General features: G+C 56.5%; 1 protein-coding gene across 13 annotated transcripts in view; it reads right to left on the bottom strand.

Moving 5' to 3' along the window:
- The window catches only part of TTC39A (tetratricopeptide repeat domain 39A), a 47,825-nt gene that overhangs the window by 5,692 nt on the left and 26,048 nt on the right, over positions 1 to 16,085 (bottom strand). For 12 of the 13 annotated variants that reach the window (XR_014808348.1, XR_014808350.1, XR_014808349.1 and 9 more), the window contains 9 exons: positions 15,834 to 15,901; positions 13,898 to 13,962; positions 11,724 to 11,823; positions 10,114 to 10,179; positions 8,254 to 8,362; positions 7,786 to 7,853; positions 7,646 to 7,705; positions 6,800 to 6,961; positions 1,829 to 1,920 (listed from right to left, as the gene is read on the bottom strand). Coding sequence is in view for 9 of the 13 variants with exons in the window: in XM_021096670.2 (XP_020952329.1) it covers positions 1,829 to 1,920; positions 6,800 to 6,961; positions 7,646 to 7,705; positions 7,786 to 7,853; positions 8,254 to 8,362; positions 10,114 to 10,179; positions 11,724 to 11,823; positions 13,898 to 13,962; positions 15,834 to 15,901 (790 nt within the window). In the remaining 4 variants the exon portion in view is untranslated. Of the gene's footprint in view, positions 1 to 1,828; positions 1,921 to 6,799; positions 6,962 to 7,645; positions 7,706 to 7,785; positions 7,854 to 8,253; positions 8,363 to 10,113; positions 10,180 to 11,723; positions 11,824 to 13,897; positions 14,260 to 14,352; positions 14,448 to 15,833; positions 15,902 to 16,085 lie in introns of those variants that run through there. The other variant, XM_005665442.4, reaches the window with a different exon arrangement.

Here is a 16,085-nt window from a genome sequence, read left to right as displayed (position 1 = left end):
GTGAGAAAAAGCTAAAAAGTTCTGGGAGTCCCCAGTCTGCCTAGCCTCTGCTTGGCTGCTCTCTGGGCCTCAGTTTCCCATCTATATAATGAGAGTGCTGGACTCAGGGCCTGCCCCAAGACCTGCCCACTGCCTATGGCTAGGCAGAGAGCCCCCCCACGCAAGCAGGCAGAGGTGAGAATGCACACGACTCCCCCAGACCTGCTCTGCCTTCTAGCTGTCTCTCCTCTACTCCCAGACCCCTTTCCTGAGGGCCCAGCAGAAGTCCGACCCCAGGTTCACAGAGGAGACTAACACAGAGAAAGAGAAGGCCCTGCCCAAGCCTGCACAGTGCAAACTTTAACTTTGGCCATGTGAGCTGTGGCCTCTTCAACTGCTTCCGGGTTAGAGTAAGACGGGGTATGCAGCTGGGCAAGCCTCCACATCTGGGGCCTCGCCCACCCTCTATCGCTGCCACAGTCATGAGGTATGGCTGTGACCTTCAGACCTGAGCTGTCCAGGCCCAGGAAACAGCTGGACCTCGCTGTGAGGCCCCTGCCACACACCTTCCCCACTCACTCACTGTGGAACCTCTCTGGGCCAACTTCTCACCCCTGGAATGGAGATGATGATATGAAGGGGAACAGAAGTCGTCACCCCAAATATGCCTCTTTGGCATAGAGATTGTTTTAGGTTGATGGTTTTTAAGAAACAGCAGTCACAAAAGCTCTGAAAACCTGGTAGAAATTACTTTTTGGAGGAGACATTTCTACCTATAAAAGAAGTCTGCATTTGCAAGGCTGTCTCTCTGTACCAGGAAGCAGAGGATAACTAGAGCTCTAGAACTGTATTAATGGTGAAGGCAGAAACTTAAACTTAATACCCTATCTTACCTGAAAACCTCCTGTAACTGGTTCCCCGTCCCCCAAATCTTTTGTCTTTTCACTGAGACAGTATTTAAAGTAATGGCTTGGGCTGCTTCAGAGAATTACTCAGTTTCCTTCATCTCTCCACTGCATACAGGAGTTACTAGACTTTTGTTTGCTTTTCTCCTGTTAATCTGTCTTATCAGGAGGGCCTCAGCCAAAAACCTAGAAGGATGGAGGAGAAATTACTCTTCCTTCAGAGGCTTACCCTCACAGACCTTCTGGAAGAGTTACACAAATGGAGAAAGAATCACGTGGTGAATGATGTGCCCCGGGGTTGTGACAGCCCACGAAGCTTGAGCTACCACCATTTCCATGTCTGAAAGTTGGGGCTGACTCCCGGCAGGACTAGAAGAAAGCCTTGGCTCCATCCTCAGCTGCCATGGCTGAACCCTGCGCCAGGCCTCTCAGAGGAGGCAAACACAGCAGTGCAGATAAGAATAAAAGCAGCCTCCACTTAGTGGCTCCAGGCCCTATGCCAGGCTCTTTAAATCTATTCTCTATTTGATTTGCCACGAACCTTGCAAAGCAGAGGTTGTTATTCCCGTTTTGTAGATGCTGGAATTGTCCAAGATGACACAGCTAACAAATGGCAGAGGCTAAGTCTAATCCTGTTTGTTTGATTCCAAGTCTGTGGTTTTCTGAGTGTATCAGGTTAACTCAGCAGAAGGAACCTCTCTGGACTTCAGTGTCCACATCTGTCCTACCCCCAGATGAAAGTGCTTCCGTGTAAAGGATGTTGATAAAACCACTTTTGCGAAAGAAAACCTCTGAACAGACGAAGGACTAACGAGCAGCGGCAGTAGGAGGGGGTGACAGGCATGTGGGGGGACCCTGGCAGAGGGTCAGGGGGCGCAGAGCCCAGGAGATGACAACCACACCACCTCCCTCTGCTCAGGGGAGGGTGCAATGGTCAGACCCACCGAAACAACTCCACCTCGTCATCCCCGAATGGCTTGTGGTCGTCCTTCCCGAACATGCTGAGGTAGGCGGCTTTCATGTAGATGTAGGTGGCCTGTGAGCGGAGAGTAGAGTCAGGTAGGAGCACCCCGCCCTCCAGTCACAGTCCCAAACTGCGCAGACACCACACCGGGACCTCACTGTGGCCCAGGGAGAGCTAACAGTACATTATCCTCAAGCCCAGCGGAAGAAACCGGGGAAGAAGCGGAGGCAGCTGAGGACTTGAGCCGGGAGTGAATTCCACGATGCGCCGTGTTTAGGCAGCTGCTCTCCCCACTCGGAAGCAGCAGGGTGGACTCAAGAGCTAGTGGGTGTATGAGCCTGTGCTGAGGACAGGGGCGCAGAGACGGGGTCGCGGGGCTCCTGGGAAGCAGCTGTGGCAGACTGGGCCCTCGAATGCCGAGGGTACGATTCACAGAGACAGAAAAAGGGAACAGCCTGTTCAAAGCCAGAGACGGCAGAGATGTCTAAGTAGGACACGAATCAGCGGCAGAAAGCCTGGGATGTGTAAAAGAAGAGGTATGAGGCCAGAAGAATGAGCAGGAACCCGGGTCAGGGCTCAGCTCAGGGTCCCTTGGTGACACTGCCTACTGTGTGCCAGGTACTTTACGGGCATCACCTCACTTGATCGCAAAGACGATGCCCGGAAGCAAGCTGTATCCCACCTCTGCTCCCTGGGACCGCAGAGCTGAACAGGGACAGAAGTGGGAATGACCTCGGATTGGTGTGGCTTCAGGGGCCTTGCCAACAGGATCCACAGCTGCCAGTGACAAGGGAGGGGCCGCTCCGCAGAGTGCCCCCCCTCCACCTCCGCCCCAGAGAATCCATCCCTGAAAGCCGCACCCCTTTGCCTGAAGTCTGTGCCCGGGAGCCTGGCTCGGTGCTGCCCTCCAGTGGCGGAGTCTTGAATAACAGTCACCTGGGGCTGCTACCCAGGAACCAGCTCAGAAAGAAACGGAGGGGGAAGGAAGCAGGCCATCCTCGAGTCCAGTCTTTGCAGAAGGTGGAAAGCCACATGCACCTGGCAACCCCCCTCAGGGTGAATCCCAGGGCTACTCCCATTCCACTCTGCCCTCAGCACCTCAGTCTGCCCTTCACAAAAAGAGGAGAAGCTGGTCAGTGCGGGGTGTGCTGAGCAGCAGCTCCCTCAGTGAAATCTGTTCCCTGTCCCATCTCTAACCTGGCGGTGTCAACTGTGCCGGCTCCCTCTCCCTGCCCTGCTAGTGAGCCACCAAGTCCTCAAGATTTTACCTGCTATTTGGCTCTCAAATCTCACGGGCCCTGCCCCATCCTTCACCTGTTATTGCACCAGCCTCCACGCTGTCTCCCTGCTCCAGGCCACCAGCGATGCCTTTCTACTGCCCTAGTGCACGTGGTCTGCCAACGGATCTGCTCCCACTCCTGCCCCCGCAAGCCACTCTCGCAGCATCGCCACTCTGACTTTTGAAACTCAGATCATGTCAATCACTCCTGAAAGTCTTCCCCTCATGTCCCATCGCACTCAGGATAACAGCCAAATTCCCTGTCATGGCCTGTGGGGCCCTATCCAGCCTCCCCCCAGCTTCCTCTCCACCGTCATCTCCCACTGCTGCCCCCTCATTCATATCTTCTGGCCACACTGGTCTCCAGGCTGTTTCCAGAACACATCAACTCACGGCTTCAGCTTCCTCCTCCACTCCCCCTGCATCTACCGTGCTCTTTGCCTGGAACATTCTTAACTGAGATGGCCACATGGCTTGCTCCTTCACCCCATTTCTTCTCAGACAGCCCTCCCTGGCCACGCTGTTCCATCATGCCCTCCATCATGCCCAGCATCCTTACCTGGACTCTTTGCTTTTTAGGACCACACCCTCGGCATAAGGAGGTTCCCAGGCCAGGGGTCGAATCAGAGCTGCAGCTGCTGGCCTACACCACGGTCACAGCAACACCAGATCTGAGCCTCCTCTGCGACCTACACCACAGCTCACGGCAAGGCCAGATCCTTAGCCCACTGAGCGGGGTCAAGGATCGAACCCCCATCCTCATGGATACTAGTTGGGTTTGTTATTGCTGAGCCACAATGGGAACTCTAAGGACTGAGTTTTCTTTATGGCACTCACCAGAACCTGACATTGTCTCACACTGCACAGGTATTTGTTTCTTGTCTCCTACCATTAGAACACAAGCCTTGAGGGATCCTTTGCTTGGTTCGCTGCCATGTCCTGCCCGAGAATGGGATCTGGTGTGACTGCAGGAGGATCTCTTAAGGCACGAATCTAAGCCACAAGCATCAGGGGGATTCCCTACTGTCAGACTAGCGCCCAGACAGCCGCTCATGACCTGCTTTCCTGGCTCCTCCTCTTCTGGCCACTTATTTCCCATCATTCCTTAAACTCACCTAGGCCTTGGCCTGTGCTGTCCCTGTCCCTGGAATGCCACTGTCCCTTCTCTGCCGGGCTCATCCTCAAAGAGCCTTCTGCTATGCCCCCTGGACAGCACACCCCCAGTGAGTCAAAGAGAATTAGGACGCATGCAGTGACCGACAGCTGCGAGACCCACACATGTCCAAGTCATCAAGGGAGGTTACGGAGCCACACTGATGGAAACAGCAGCCCCTTCTCTGATGCGAGTCACCAGAGTTACCTGTTTGCCTATTGACCCCATATACTTATTGTGCTGGATAATCCTACCAGGCTTTGTGCAGTCAGACGGCCCTTGTTCTCAAGAAGCTTCCATAAATGGCTTAGCGGGACGGTCTCTCCGCAGTCCCCTTGCGTGTTCACCCACAAACCTTCATCTGCTGGCCCAGAACCTCTTGGCAGCACCCTAGCTTCCGAGCCTTTGGCCCTGGTTGCTCTCTTGGTTTGGGATGCCCTCCCACTTCCTCCCCTCCACCACCCTAACTCCTCCTCCTTCAAGGTTCAATTCAGACGTCTGCCTTTCCAGAGGCCTCCCCTGTCCTCCTTGCTGGGCTGCTCAGGGCTGCCTCTGAGCTCCCCTCAGATGCCCCCCTTACAGCACTGAGCACACAGGTGTCACCAGCTTGTTTCTGGCCATTCCAAGCTGCATGCAGTGGGGAACACATGACAGGCCCACAGGGACAACTCGGCATGGTACAGGCAGGGAAGGGTGCTGAGCAGAGGGGCCGACATAGATGGCTGTGCCCACAGGCCACCTCCCTAGAGCTGGAGGTTGGTGGACGCTGGTGGCCGAGTGCTGGAGATTAGGAATGAATGAGGCCCCAGCACTGGGGGAGCCACACCCCACTTTCCAGGAAATGCTTCTGAGGAAAGCATTGCAGAGGGAAGGGGGCTGGCCACCCAACGTTGCGCAGGGCTGGAGGCTGCACCGACGTCCTGCCAGGCTTCCCGACGCCTGGGAGGCCTGGCCCTCCCTCTGCTTCTCACAGCTGTGTGGACCGCAGGCCTCGTCTTCCCCAGGGAGGTGGGCCCAGCTGCCTGCCTCACTCCACACAAGCCTTCTAGGTCCCTTTAGTATAAAAAGGTTCCCCAAGGGTGTGTTGGGAGTGGGAGAGAATGAGGAATGAATGCTGGGCCCACAGGGGCTGGGCCGAAGGAAGTGCCTTCAACAGCAGGGCGGTCTCGGGCCAGCTGGGCCTCCTCGGGGGATGTGAGGAGCAAGGGGAAAGCAGAGGCCTCTGAGTTACGCAGACCCGCCTTCAAATCCAGTGTCTGTCGTCAGCAGCTGTGTGGCCCAGGAAAGTCACATGCCCTCTCTTAGCCTCGGTGACCCGCAGGTGCCTCTCGGAGATGACGTCTCCTTCACTGGCTGTGACGTGGAGGGACGGCCAGTGCTGGGCACACAGTCAGAGCTCAGCCTACCTGCCCTGACCAGATACTTCCCGTGAAACTTGGGCCGCAGGCAGGGAGACTCAAAAGGAACTTCCAAGCAGAGGTGGGGAAGGCAGGAGAGACAGGGATTTAAGGCCACTGAGACCCAAGTGCTGTGGATTTGACAGTACCTGATGCCCTGTGATGATCTAGATAATTCTAAGAGTGCTGGATCAGAATTCTGTGCTAGGATCACTCTGTGATAATGGCCAGGACTTACTTCACCGCTTACCACGATGTTCTAACCTATGCTGAGCATCTGTTCTGCTTTGTTCTGCCTACGTGGCAGCTCTTTAATGCCCACCCCCAACAAACACTTATCCTGGGGACATCGCCTCATTTTCCTTCTGAAGAACTACCCCTCTCCCAGCTCCTGATCTGTGAGGAGAATTCCCCCACCTCGTCTGCGGGCACTGACGCAGGAACCAATGAGGCTGTACTGTGGGACTGTGGGTGAGGATGTGAGTTGGAGGCAGGCAGACCATTGCCACCCCTCTGGCACATGGAGAGAACCTGTCTGCATCACAAAGATGTCATAGAGAAGAGCACAGTACCAGATGGAAAAAACAAGCCCAGCTGACATAATCTGAATTCCTGGATTCAGCCCTACCTGAAGGCAGATGCACCTAGACTCTTCAGTTACATGAACCAATAAGCCTTCTGTATTTATACTCACCAAATTCAGTACTATGTCCACAGCTCCATGTGACTTTTTACATTTAAACTAATTCAAATGCAAATTGAAACCATCCAGTTTCCCAACTGCAATAGGTAGGTTTCAAGGGCTCAGTGTGCACAGAGGGCTGGGGGCTGCTGCCCTGGACAGGGCGGACATAGAACATTTCTACCCTAACAGAAAGCTCTGTTGGGCAACACTCACCTAGACGGTGGGAGCCTCCCCTGTGACTAAAAGTCTCCTTAGACACACTGCAGTTCTAAAAGTTCTCTGCTCCTCATGGCCTTGAGTTCCTTCCAACCCCGAGGCCTAGTGGAATTCACGGTGTTGCTTAAATTCTAGCTGAGCCGTCTGTGTTCACTGTGGGTGGTGGCCCTTGGTGTGGGTTGGCCCGGCCCCACCTCCCCCGACACCGGGTGTCAGCGCACCTTGGACCAGGAGTTCTCCTTGCTGAGCAGGTCTGCGTAGAAGTAAGACATCTTCCACTGGCCCTTATAGGTGAAGCACCACATCAGCTCCCAGTAGCACATGTGATGGAACTGCTTCCAGTGCTGCTGGGCCTCACAGCACTCCTCGAACCTCCGGATGGCCTGTGGGCACCGCTCATCAGCCTCGGTGCTGGCCCCGCATCTGCACCCACACCCACGCCTGCCCGCACTCCGCGCCCTCCGTCCCAGCCTCCTGCCGCCCACAGTGACGCAGGAAGTGGTAAAGTCAGACAATGATGCCTATTCCTCAGAGCAAACTCTGAAGGTTTCAGCAGCTCCGGAGAATTGACCCATCCCAGCAGGGCCGGCGGGAGACCCCGGAGCTCCCAGTCAGGAGTCCAGCCCAGGCCTTGGCTTCGTGCTGGGGACTCTGCCAGGACTGTGGCCGTCCCAGCTTTCACCCCCTTGAAGGCTCCCTGCCCCTGCGCAGCCCAGACCCCTTAGCCAGGCCGGCAAGGGGCCAGCCTCACCCTCGGCACCCCCTCCCCCCTTCACCAGGTTCCAGCCCGTCGCCACGCCCGGGAGAGCAGGTCTTCCCTCGCCTCTGCCTTCCTCGGGGATGCTGCAGCCCCACGTCTCCCTGTCACACCCTCCTCGCCACAAACGCCGCCGCGTGCGCCCCGTCTGTCTTCCCCGACTGTCTCGTCCAAGGGCCTCTCCCGCCCCCGCTCCTCTCTGCGGGCCCCTCGCCGTCTGCCCCTCCCCGAGTCCCCCTCTGTGTGTGTCTCCCTACTGCCCTGGGGACCCGACAGGCCTCCAGCCCTGGCCTGGACGCCCACGACTCACCACGTCGATGTTGCCTTTAATAGCTTCGATCCGCCCCGCAAAGAACAGGAAGATGGCGCCCTGCAAGGACAGGCGCGTGGGTCCCCGGGGGTCCGCGGGGCCCACGTGGGCTGGGGAGCCTGCCAGCAGGTGGGGCTCACCTTTGGGTATCGCTTCAGGTAGGGCTTCAAGAGCTTCTCTGCCTCCTCGATGTTGACGTTCCCGGTGCCTAGAGGAGGTGAGGGGACAATAGCACACGTCACCATCCTCCCTGGTGACCCTCCCAGCAACCTACCAGGGGCTTCCCAGCGTCTCCGTTTCCCCTCCAGGAACGGGGGTGATAGTTCCACCGCCAGGGTGATGCAAGGGCTGAATAGCTAGTAGAGCCTAAGCATCCTCACACCCCCTACAAGGTGGGCGGGGCCACCCCCACTTCGCAGATGAGAAAACTGAGGCGGGAACCCAGTCGCACTGTGAGGAGGTGAATGGTCTGAGGCCAGGCCCAGGACAGTGGATGCAGTTTCAGTGCCCCGTCCCCGGTCCTGGAGGGCCCGAGCAGGGTCTGCAGCCCCCAGCCCTCTCACCCCCTGCTCTCAGAGCCCACCAACGCCCAGAGGCCCAGCACCTACCGAGCACGAAGGTGAGGAAGGTGTGGTAGCAGAGCAGCAGCATGACACAGAGCACAGCGCGGAAGCTGTGCCCCGCTGCCCCCTCCTCCAGCTGCAGCAGCCCGTAGTCCTGGGGAAAGACAGGACAGGCTGAGGCCAGCAAGGCTTGAGCTCCCCAGGGGAGGTTGCTGGACAGCGGTGGGGGCCATGTGGCTGTGGCAGGGACCAGACAGACTGGACTCCAAGTCTGGAGCACTGGCGGCCGGGCCAGGGGCTCCCAGGCTGTGCAACCCCTGACAAGGGCCCGCCCCTCTAGGTGCCTCAGCGACCTTGCTGGGGACAGAGGATACTGCTGCAACGGCCAGGGCGAAGGGTCCCGGTGTCCCCGCCTCCACAACACCCTCGTCCCCACCTGCTAGGTCCCAGTGGTTGGTGCCAAGGCCCCGAGCAGCCCCAAGTCTGGTGGGGAGTAGGAGGCAGCTAGCCCTAACCACAGGCTTGGGGCGCAGATAGGGCCCTGAGGACTGTCCCCTGTCTCGCCGCCTGTAGTCCGGCTCTCCATCCTCCAGCGTGTTCCTGTTCTTTCTAATGTACAAACCTGACACGGCTCCCCCTGCCTTGGACCCTCCAGAGCCCCCTCACCTTTGGGATAAATGCCACGACGGAGCCGGTGCAGGAGGCTTCTCTTGCTCTGGCCTCGCCACCCTCTCCTCCTGGCCAGGCAGGCCACACTGTCCCCTCTCTCACGTTCTTCCCTCCCATCACCGTCCTGAAAGCCTACCTATGACCCAAGGGCCTCCTTAAGAAAACGAAGCTGAAAGGGGCCTTCAGAGCCTCTAACGAGGGTTTCCTCAGGCCTGGGCCGTGGACCACGGTGGCAACGGAGCTCGTACAGGTCGGCAGACAGGCATGAGGAAGCACAGAGTCCTGGGCGAGGGTCTTTCCTCCCCAGAGCCCGTCTGTCCCCCTGACGGTGTCCAGGAAAAAGATGTTGGTGTGTATCCCTGTGCACAGACACACAGCCAGGCTGTGAGCTTTCTCAGAGTGCTTGCTCCTTGCAGGATTTGTTGTTATGATTCTGCTCTTATCGTACCATGTAACGTGTTTTCTGTGGAGTAATACTTTCTTTAAATAAATTTAAATATGAACCACATTTGAAAAAACAATACATAAATAATAAAATAGATGTCCATGGACATGGCAAAAACCAGGAAGGGCCAGAGAAAGCCCAAGTTTGAGAAACACTGACCTGATCTAGAAAAAAGCCCCTTGTTCTATAGAAAAGAGGCCCAGGGGAGGGCAGATTTTGCTCAGAGCCACAGGGGGAAGGGGGCTGGGCCTGACTTACCCAGGGCTCCTGACTCCCAGGTGAGTGCTCCTCGCACCACACAGGGCCTCTTCCACGAGGGAGCCCTTCCCGATCTACCTGGCATTCAGCTTCCTGCCCGCAGTAAAACCTCTGGGTGCTTGAGTCCTCTGGTTCCCGCCCTCAGGGCCCAATGCACAGGAGGGCTTCCCTCGGGTACTTTCCAGAGCAGGGAACGGTCCCAAGCGAAGGGGAGAAGGACCAGGTCCTGACACCTTCCGGCTCAGAGACTATGACCCCAGCCCGCTGCATGGAGCTGTTCTTCACACCCACCCTCACCTGGAGCCTCTCTACCTGGGAGGGGCCAGGCAGGGACTGTTGGCCCCCTCTGCAGGAGAGGAGACTGAGGCCAGAGGTTTGGGCCTTGCCCAGGGCCACCCGACAACGGAGACTGAACCAGGACTGGACTGAGATGGGGGCACAGATAGGGCTGTGTCCAACTGCACCCTGTCCAGCTGAGTTCCAGCCCTCAGGCCCTCTGAGGGGGCTGGGAGCCCCAGAAGGAAGGTGGTTACCTTGTTCCCTGAAAACCCCACGAACTCCAGCAGCCGCAGGATCCGAGTAGGAAGCATGGACAGCGTCTGCGGGAAGAGGGCGGTGGGCATGGGAAGGGCTGGCAGCTGCCGCTCCCAATCTCCAAACCTCCAGAGCCCGGGGGGTAAGTCCCAGAGGTGCAGGCCCTGACTCTGGAATGCCCACGAGGAGGCCCCAGGTTTTCTTTTTTTGTTTGTTTGTTTTTTAGGGCTGAACCTGCGGCATCTGGAGGTTCCCAGGCTAGGGATCCAATCGGAGCTATAGCTGCCGGCCTACACCACAGCCACAGCAACGCCGGATCCGAGCCGCATCTGTGACCTACACCACAGCTCACAGCAATGCCGGATCCTTAACCCACTGAGCAAGGCCAGGGATCGAACCCACAACCTCATGGTTCCTATCAGATTCACTTCCACTGCACCATGATGGGAACTTCAGGCCCCAGGTTTCTGAAGGCCAAGTTCCTGAGACAGAGAGACATTACACGTGACAATTAGGAGCAGACTGTGTCTAAATTCTAGTGCCACCAGTCCCAGCAAGGTCACCTGGGGCAGTCAGGTTTCATCGCTATGCCTCCGTTTCCTCATCTGTAAAGTGGAAATATTAATACCCCCTACCAGATAGATGAGATTTCTTTATGTCAAGCATGTAATGGGGCCTGCACCTAGCAGTTAGCTATCAATGTTATTACACCGAATCCCTACTTTGTCCTAGGGCCTCTGTCATTGCCTTTGATCCTCAGAACAGACCCGCAAAGGGATTACTGCTGCTTTCGACAGATGGAGAAACAGAGGCACAGATAAACGACAGGATATGCCTAAGGGTACACAGCTCGGCAGAGGTGGAGCCAACTCCTGAACCCAAGACAGTCTGCCTATAACCCGCTAAAGTAGCTGATGTACTTGGCAGCTTGTATTTCTCAGCACTTGGGCCAGGATCACTGCTCCCATTTTACTTATGAGGAATCTGGAACCCAGAGAGGAGCAAGGACCCACCCCTGGAAGGACAAAGCCACCCCCTGCCATCACACATGCACTTCGAATAAGTTCCTGGCCACCCAGGACCAGGCACGACTCCTCCAAGCCTCCCTACCTCAGCTCATACTGTTCCCTTTGCCTAGATGCACTTCCTGCCTGGAAAACTTCCCCTGTGGATCCTTTAAGATCCAACTCAAATACTATCCCCCGCCCCCAGAAACCCTCCCCTACTCTCCCCAGGAAGGAGTCCTAGCTCTCTGCTCCTTGTGGGTCAGCTATTCCCAGGCCTGTCTCCTCGGCCACTGCTCCATGTTCACCCACCAGCTCTCCAGGGAGGAAAAGGCACCATAAACGCTGCCACCATAGTGGATTCCAAGTTTTCAACTTGCCTTGGGAAGAAATGCCAGGAAGGGACTCTGGAGCCTGCACCAGCACCGCGCCCCCGCCCCAGCTGTAAGCCCCCCAGGCTGGCAACATGTCTGCTTCATCACGGGGGCCCCGGGCTGGCCTAGGGCGCAGGACAGTAGCCCAGCAGACACCATGTGTAGGGCAGGGACATGCAGGAGAGATTAATCTTGAACCCAGACAGACACGGGGAGGGCACGCCCACTCACCAGGTTGAAGGCTCCCACGCCAAGCTTCACCCCTCCTTCAAAGTGCCCGTGGTTCTCCCCCCTGCAGTACTGCGAGGACTGCACGAGGCTGTCCAGCTCCCTGCAGAGGGGGTAAAGGCTGCTTCAGCCCGTTTAGGGGTGGGTCCACTCCAGCTGGGCTGAAGCTGCCCCCATTCCCAGCTGATCTCACAGCTCCTTGGCAGTGGGTGTTTCACAGTCTGGCAACCCAGAGCACGGAGACTTGAGGACTTTCTGGCCGCATCTCCCACCATGATGACACGCCCCTTGCTCTTGCATTTCAGCCGTTGCACACCCGCCTTACCCAACATCTAGGCCCTTGCTCGTGCCCTGCGTTGTGTCTAGAACAGTTTCTTAGCTCTGCACTCCTGACATTTTCAGCTGGGTAAGTTCTTTGTTCGGGTGGGGGCGGGAGGCTGTCGGGTGCGTCCTGGGATGTTCGGCAGCATCCCTGGCCTCTACCCACTGGATTCTAGGAGCAGCCTCCCCCAAGTGTGACAACCAAAATGTCTCGAGACGTTGCCGAATGTCCCCTGGGGGAAACTGCCCCTGCTGAGAACCGCTGGGCCAACGCCAACACCACCTCTCAGAGAAAGTCCTCCTGGAGTCTCTGGTTGGAATCCAACCCTCTTTCTTCTGGTCCCCAAGGGCACAGAGCCCACAGCCCAGCCCACCTGGGGCAGTCAGGGGCTTTGGCGACGAGCCTGCCCCTTCCCGGGCCGTGAGGATCTTGGGGATGTCCACCCAGCAAACACAGGCTGAGGCTCTTTGTGCCAAACACTGAAGGACAGCAGGGAGCAAAGCCACCACGCTGCTGTCCTCACAACTCTCCCACTCTAGGGGCAGATTCCTGCTGAGTCATGTGAGGATGAGGAGGAACCCTGGGGCCCGACCTAGGCTGGGGCTCTGGGAAGGTGTCCTCAAGGAGCTGGCAGTGGAGCTGAAACCTGAGGGATGAGGCAGAGTCAGCCTGGCACAGAGAGTTCTTGGCCTCATGTCCAAAGGCCTTGCAGTAGGAACAAGCTGGCATGTTTGAAAAGCTGAGGGAAGGCCCAAATGTCTTGGGCAGAATGGGACAGGAGATGTGGCTAAGAGGACAGGGGGATGCCCAGGAATGACTCAGCAATGACCCAGGGCTTTATTCTAAGAGCGAGAGGGGTCCCAGGGGTTGGCAGGGGGTGACCTGACCAGGTTTGTGCTTTACAAACATCACGCCGGCAGCTGGGGAGACCAGAGGGGCCAGCACCCTTGTCTGGTTCCCCTGAATGACAGCAGCAGAGACCCACAAAGTAACGTGGTGCCCACGTACCCATGGTGTGTTAAACCCCAGCAGTACTTTGACATCAGACTCACAATCTCTCTGCAGGGAAACAGCCACATTAAGTGGGGAAAATAAAGATGACAGTCTCAAGTCAATTCAACTCTTAATGGGAAAGGAGTTTTAATGCCAAAGTTGGGGAGACCAAGAGCTTCTCTAATGTTGGAACTGTAGATACAGATTGTGGCACCATGTTGGGTCAAAGCCCTGGGTTGCGTCTATATGCTTTTGCTCCATAAACACAGCCTATGCATGACCCAGGGCTGAGTCAGCATGGAAGTGATCTGGCCCTCAAGGAGCTCCCAGTGTGGGGAGGGTGTGGGTGTGTGTGTGTGTGTGTGTGTGTGTGTGTGTGTGTGTGTGTGTGTCGGAGAGGGAGGGAGGGAGGGAGGGAGGGAGAGAGGGAGAGAGAGAGAGAGAGCGCGCGAGCGAGAGCGCGTCAGCCATCCTTGTGTAATGGAAGTGAAGTTCAAGGAAGGCTTCATGGGGAAAGTGGCATTTGGATGGGGCCTTAACAGCCATGTAGGAGTTCTACTGCTGTGCTCAAAATTACTGTTCCTGTGTCTTCCCCCCACCCCAACCAGACTGAGCTGTTTGTACAGAATGTTTTCCCCTAGCTCAGAGTCAGGCACAGAGTCAGCACTCGGGGGGACCAAATGAACAGATACACCCCTAAAAAAAAGTAGAATAATATTCCAGAAAACTGAGTTTCTGAGGGTGCAGAGATCTATCTGAGGTCACACGGCATTCTGAGTTTCCATCTACCTCCCACAGAGCAGCCTGAGGGGCACGGAGTAGGGGTGCCGCCGCCCCAGGCCCCCCAGCCAGCCCCACTCACTTGTAGGTCTGGTAGCTGTTTCGCACTTTGATGCCGCCCTTGATGAAGCTCACCATGTTCTCGTCCTGCGGGGGGAGAGATGCTAAGAGCGGGGCCTGGGTGGGGAGCCACCGGCATGAGACAGCTCGGGCAAGGCTCAGGGTCCTGCCTGCCCCTCTCTGGGCCCAGCTTTAGGAGGGGCCCAGCTTGGGTGGGGTCAGAGGTCAGCCAAACCAGGGACTTGAGATGAGGATCTTCCTTGCCGAATAAGACCTCCAAAATGCCCCGGGCTGGACCACGACCTCCTTCCCCAGGCTCACGTATCCACATACTAGGTACGTGGAGAAAGCCTGGCGGAAACGCTCCTTCTCCAGGTGGAGGAACTGTGGGGATGGAAGAGAGACGTTCCTTTTGGGATCGTTTGTGTTTTTCACATCAAGCAGGTATTTAACACGTGTAATTTAAAGCACCAATACCTGGAGCCCACGTGGCAGCCCCACGCCCAGGTGGACTCCCAGGAGAAATGGATGAGCACCTTCAAGAATGCTCAGAGCACCACTGTTCACAGCAGCTGGGAAGCAGAAACAATGCGATGTCCCCAGCAGGAGGATGGATAAACAAACCGGCGTATTCACGGGAGGGAGCCTCACACAGCTGCATGGGTTGCGGGAGGAAAGCAAGTCCCCCTCCGCTCGCGGTCTTCAGGAGCGCAAAGATAACTAACACATGTCAACAGGCGCTTCGACCATGAATAGGAAGCTGAGAAAACTATTTTAAAAAGTAGGGTGGGGGTGATAAATCCAAAACTCTAGGAAGTGGTTTCCCTGGAGAAAGGGAGGCAGAGGGCAAGGGGACTTGCCAGCAGGGCTCTGTTCTCTGGTTGGGTGGGGAGTATTATTATGTATAATAACAGAGCAAATAAACGAAGGAAGGGAAAGGCCATTTATGGTGCAGTTATTACAGCGATCCTAACAAAGAATTAGGATTAAGCCAATTCTAATCAACTGGAGTCCAAAAAGAGAAAAATAGCTATTTAAAACAGCACCTCGGGAGTTCCCATTGTGGCTCAGCGTTACACGCCCAACGAGCATCCATGAGGATGCAGTTCGATCCCTGGCCTCGCCAGTGGGTTAAGGGTCCTGTGCAGTATGGCTGTGGTGTAGGCCAGCAGCTGCAGCTGCAGTTCGACCCCTGGCCTGGGAACTTCCATATGCCACAGGCCACTTTTTGTGGCCCTGAAAAGTGACACGCAAACAAAACCCAGCACCCCAACAGTAAAATTGACATGTGCCTCTCCCCCCCCAGTACACCTATTTACAGACGGTTATTTGTTGTCATTGTAATCCAGGCTCTTGGGGCAAAATCACGAGGTGATGGTGATTTCCACCGTGGTGAGAGGAGCACGGGCTGACTCGGCCAGACCGGGTTCAAACCCCAGCTCTGACACCTGCTGACCACGGGACCTGGGAAAGCAGTTCCTCCCTCTAATCTTCCCCTTCACAGGTCTGGTTAAATAATGATTAAATAATACATGTGAACGTAGGTTAAAAATACACATGCAGTATGTATAAGGTATGTACTAACAACAGGCCTATGACATACATACAAAACCTGGTATGTTGTAGGTCAGCTCCTTGAATGAATCAAGTTTGATTCATTCAGACTTGTTTGTTGAATGAATCAACTGTAAAGCAGGCGTGGTGACAACGGCTGTCCCCGTGACAGGGAAACAGCAGTCACGAGACGGAGGGGCATCTCTGGCAGGGCACCGTGTGGAGGGGAAAGCCCTTCGCCCCTGCCACTGAGCCTGCCCGGGGCCAGGAGTGTTGGGGTGACTGAGCCTTCGTCCTCGCCTCGACTGCGAGGGGCTGAGGCTGCCTGAGTCCCTTGGGGCTAAGACACGGTGAACCGTCTCCTGAACACCCCCAGGCTGTCCGTAAAAGGACCGGGCTCCTACCTGCAGGAAGGTCAGGGCTGCTCTCTGTAGCAGGCACTCTGCGTAGCAGACCTCAGCGTGGATCTCCTCTGCGGGGAGAAAACGAAGCCCTGCAGCCTCCTGGGAGTCTCAGCAGGAGGCGAGGGCCCAGCGGGTCTCATCCCACTTCCCAAAAGGCAGCGGGAGCCTGAGCCAGCCTCCTCCACCCACCTTCTGTCACAGGTTCCCTCACCTCACGGCACTCACCATGCCCCAAATTACTTACATTCCTCC

Source organism: Sus scrofa, chromosome 6 (assembly GCF_054392235.1).
Source record: "Sus scrofa isolate SSC_HxYL_T2T_F1_AM1 chromosome 6, Sscrofa_HxYL_maternal_Yorkshire_Landrace_v2.0, whole genome shotgun sequence".
Classification (NCBI taxonomy): Eukaryota; Metazoa; Chordata; class Mammalia; order Artiodactyla; family Suidae; genus Sus; species Sus scrofa.
The sequence above is the reverse complement of the archived record's forward strand: the minus strand, read 5'-3'. Positions and strand labels throughout refer to the sequence as shown.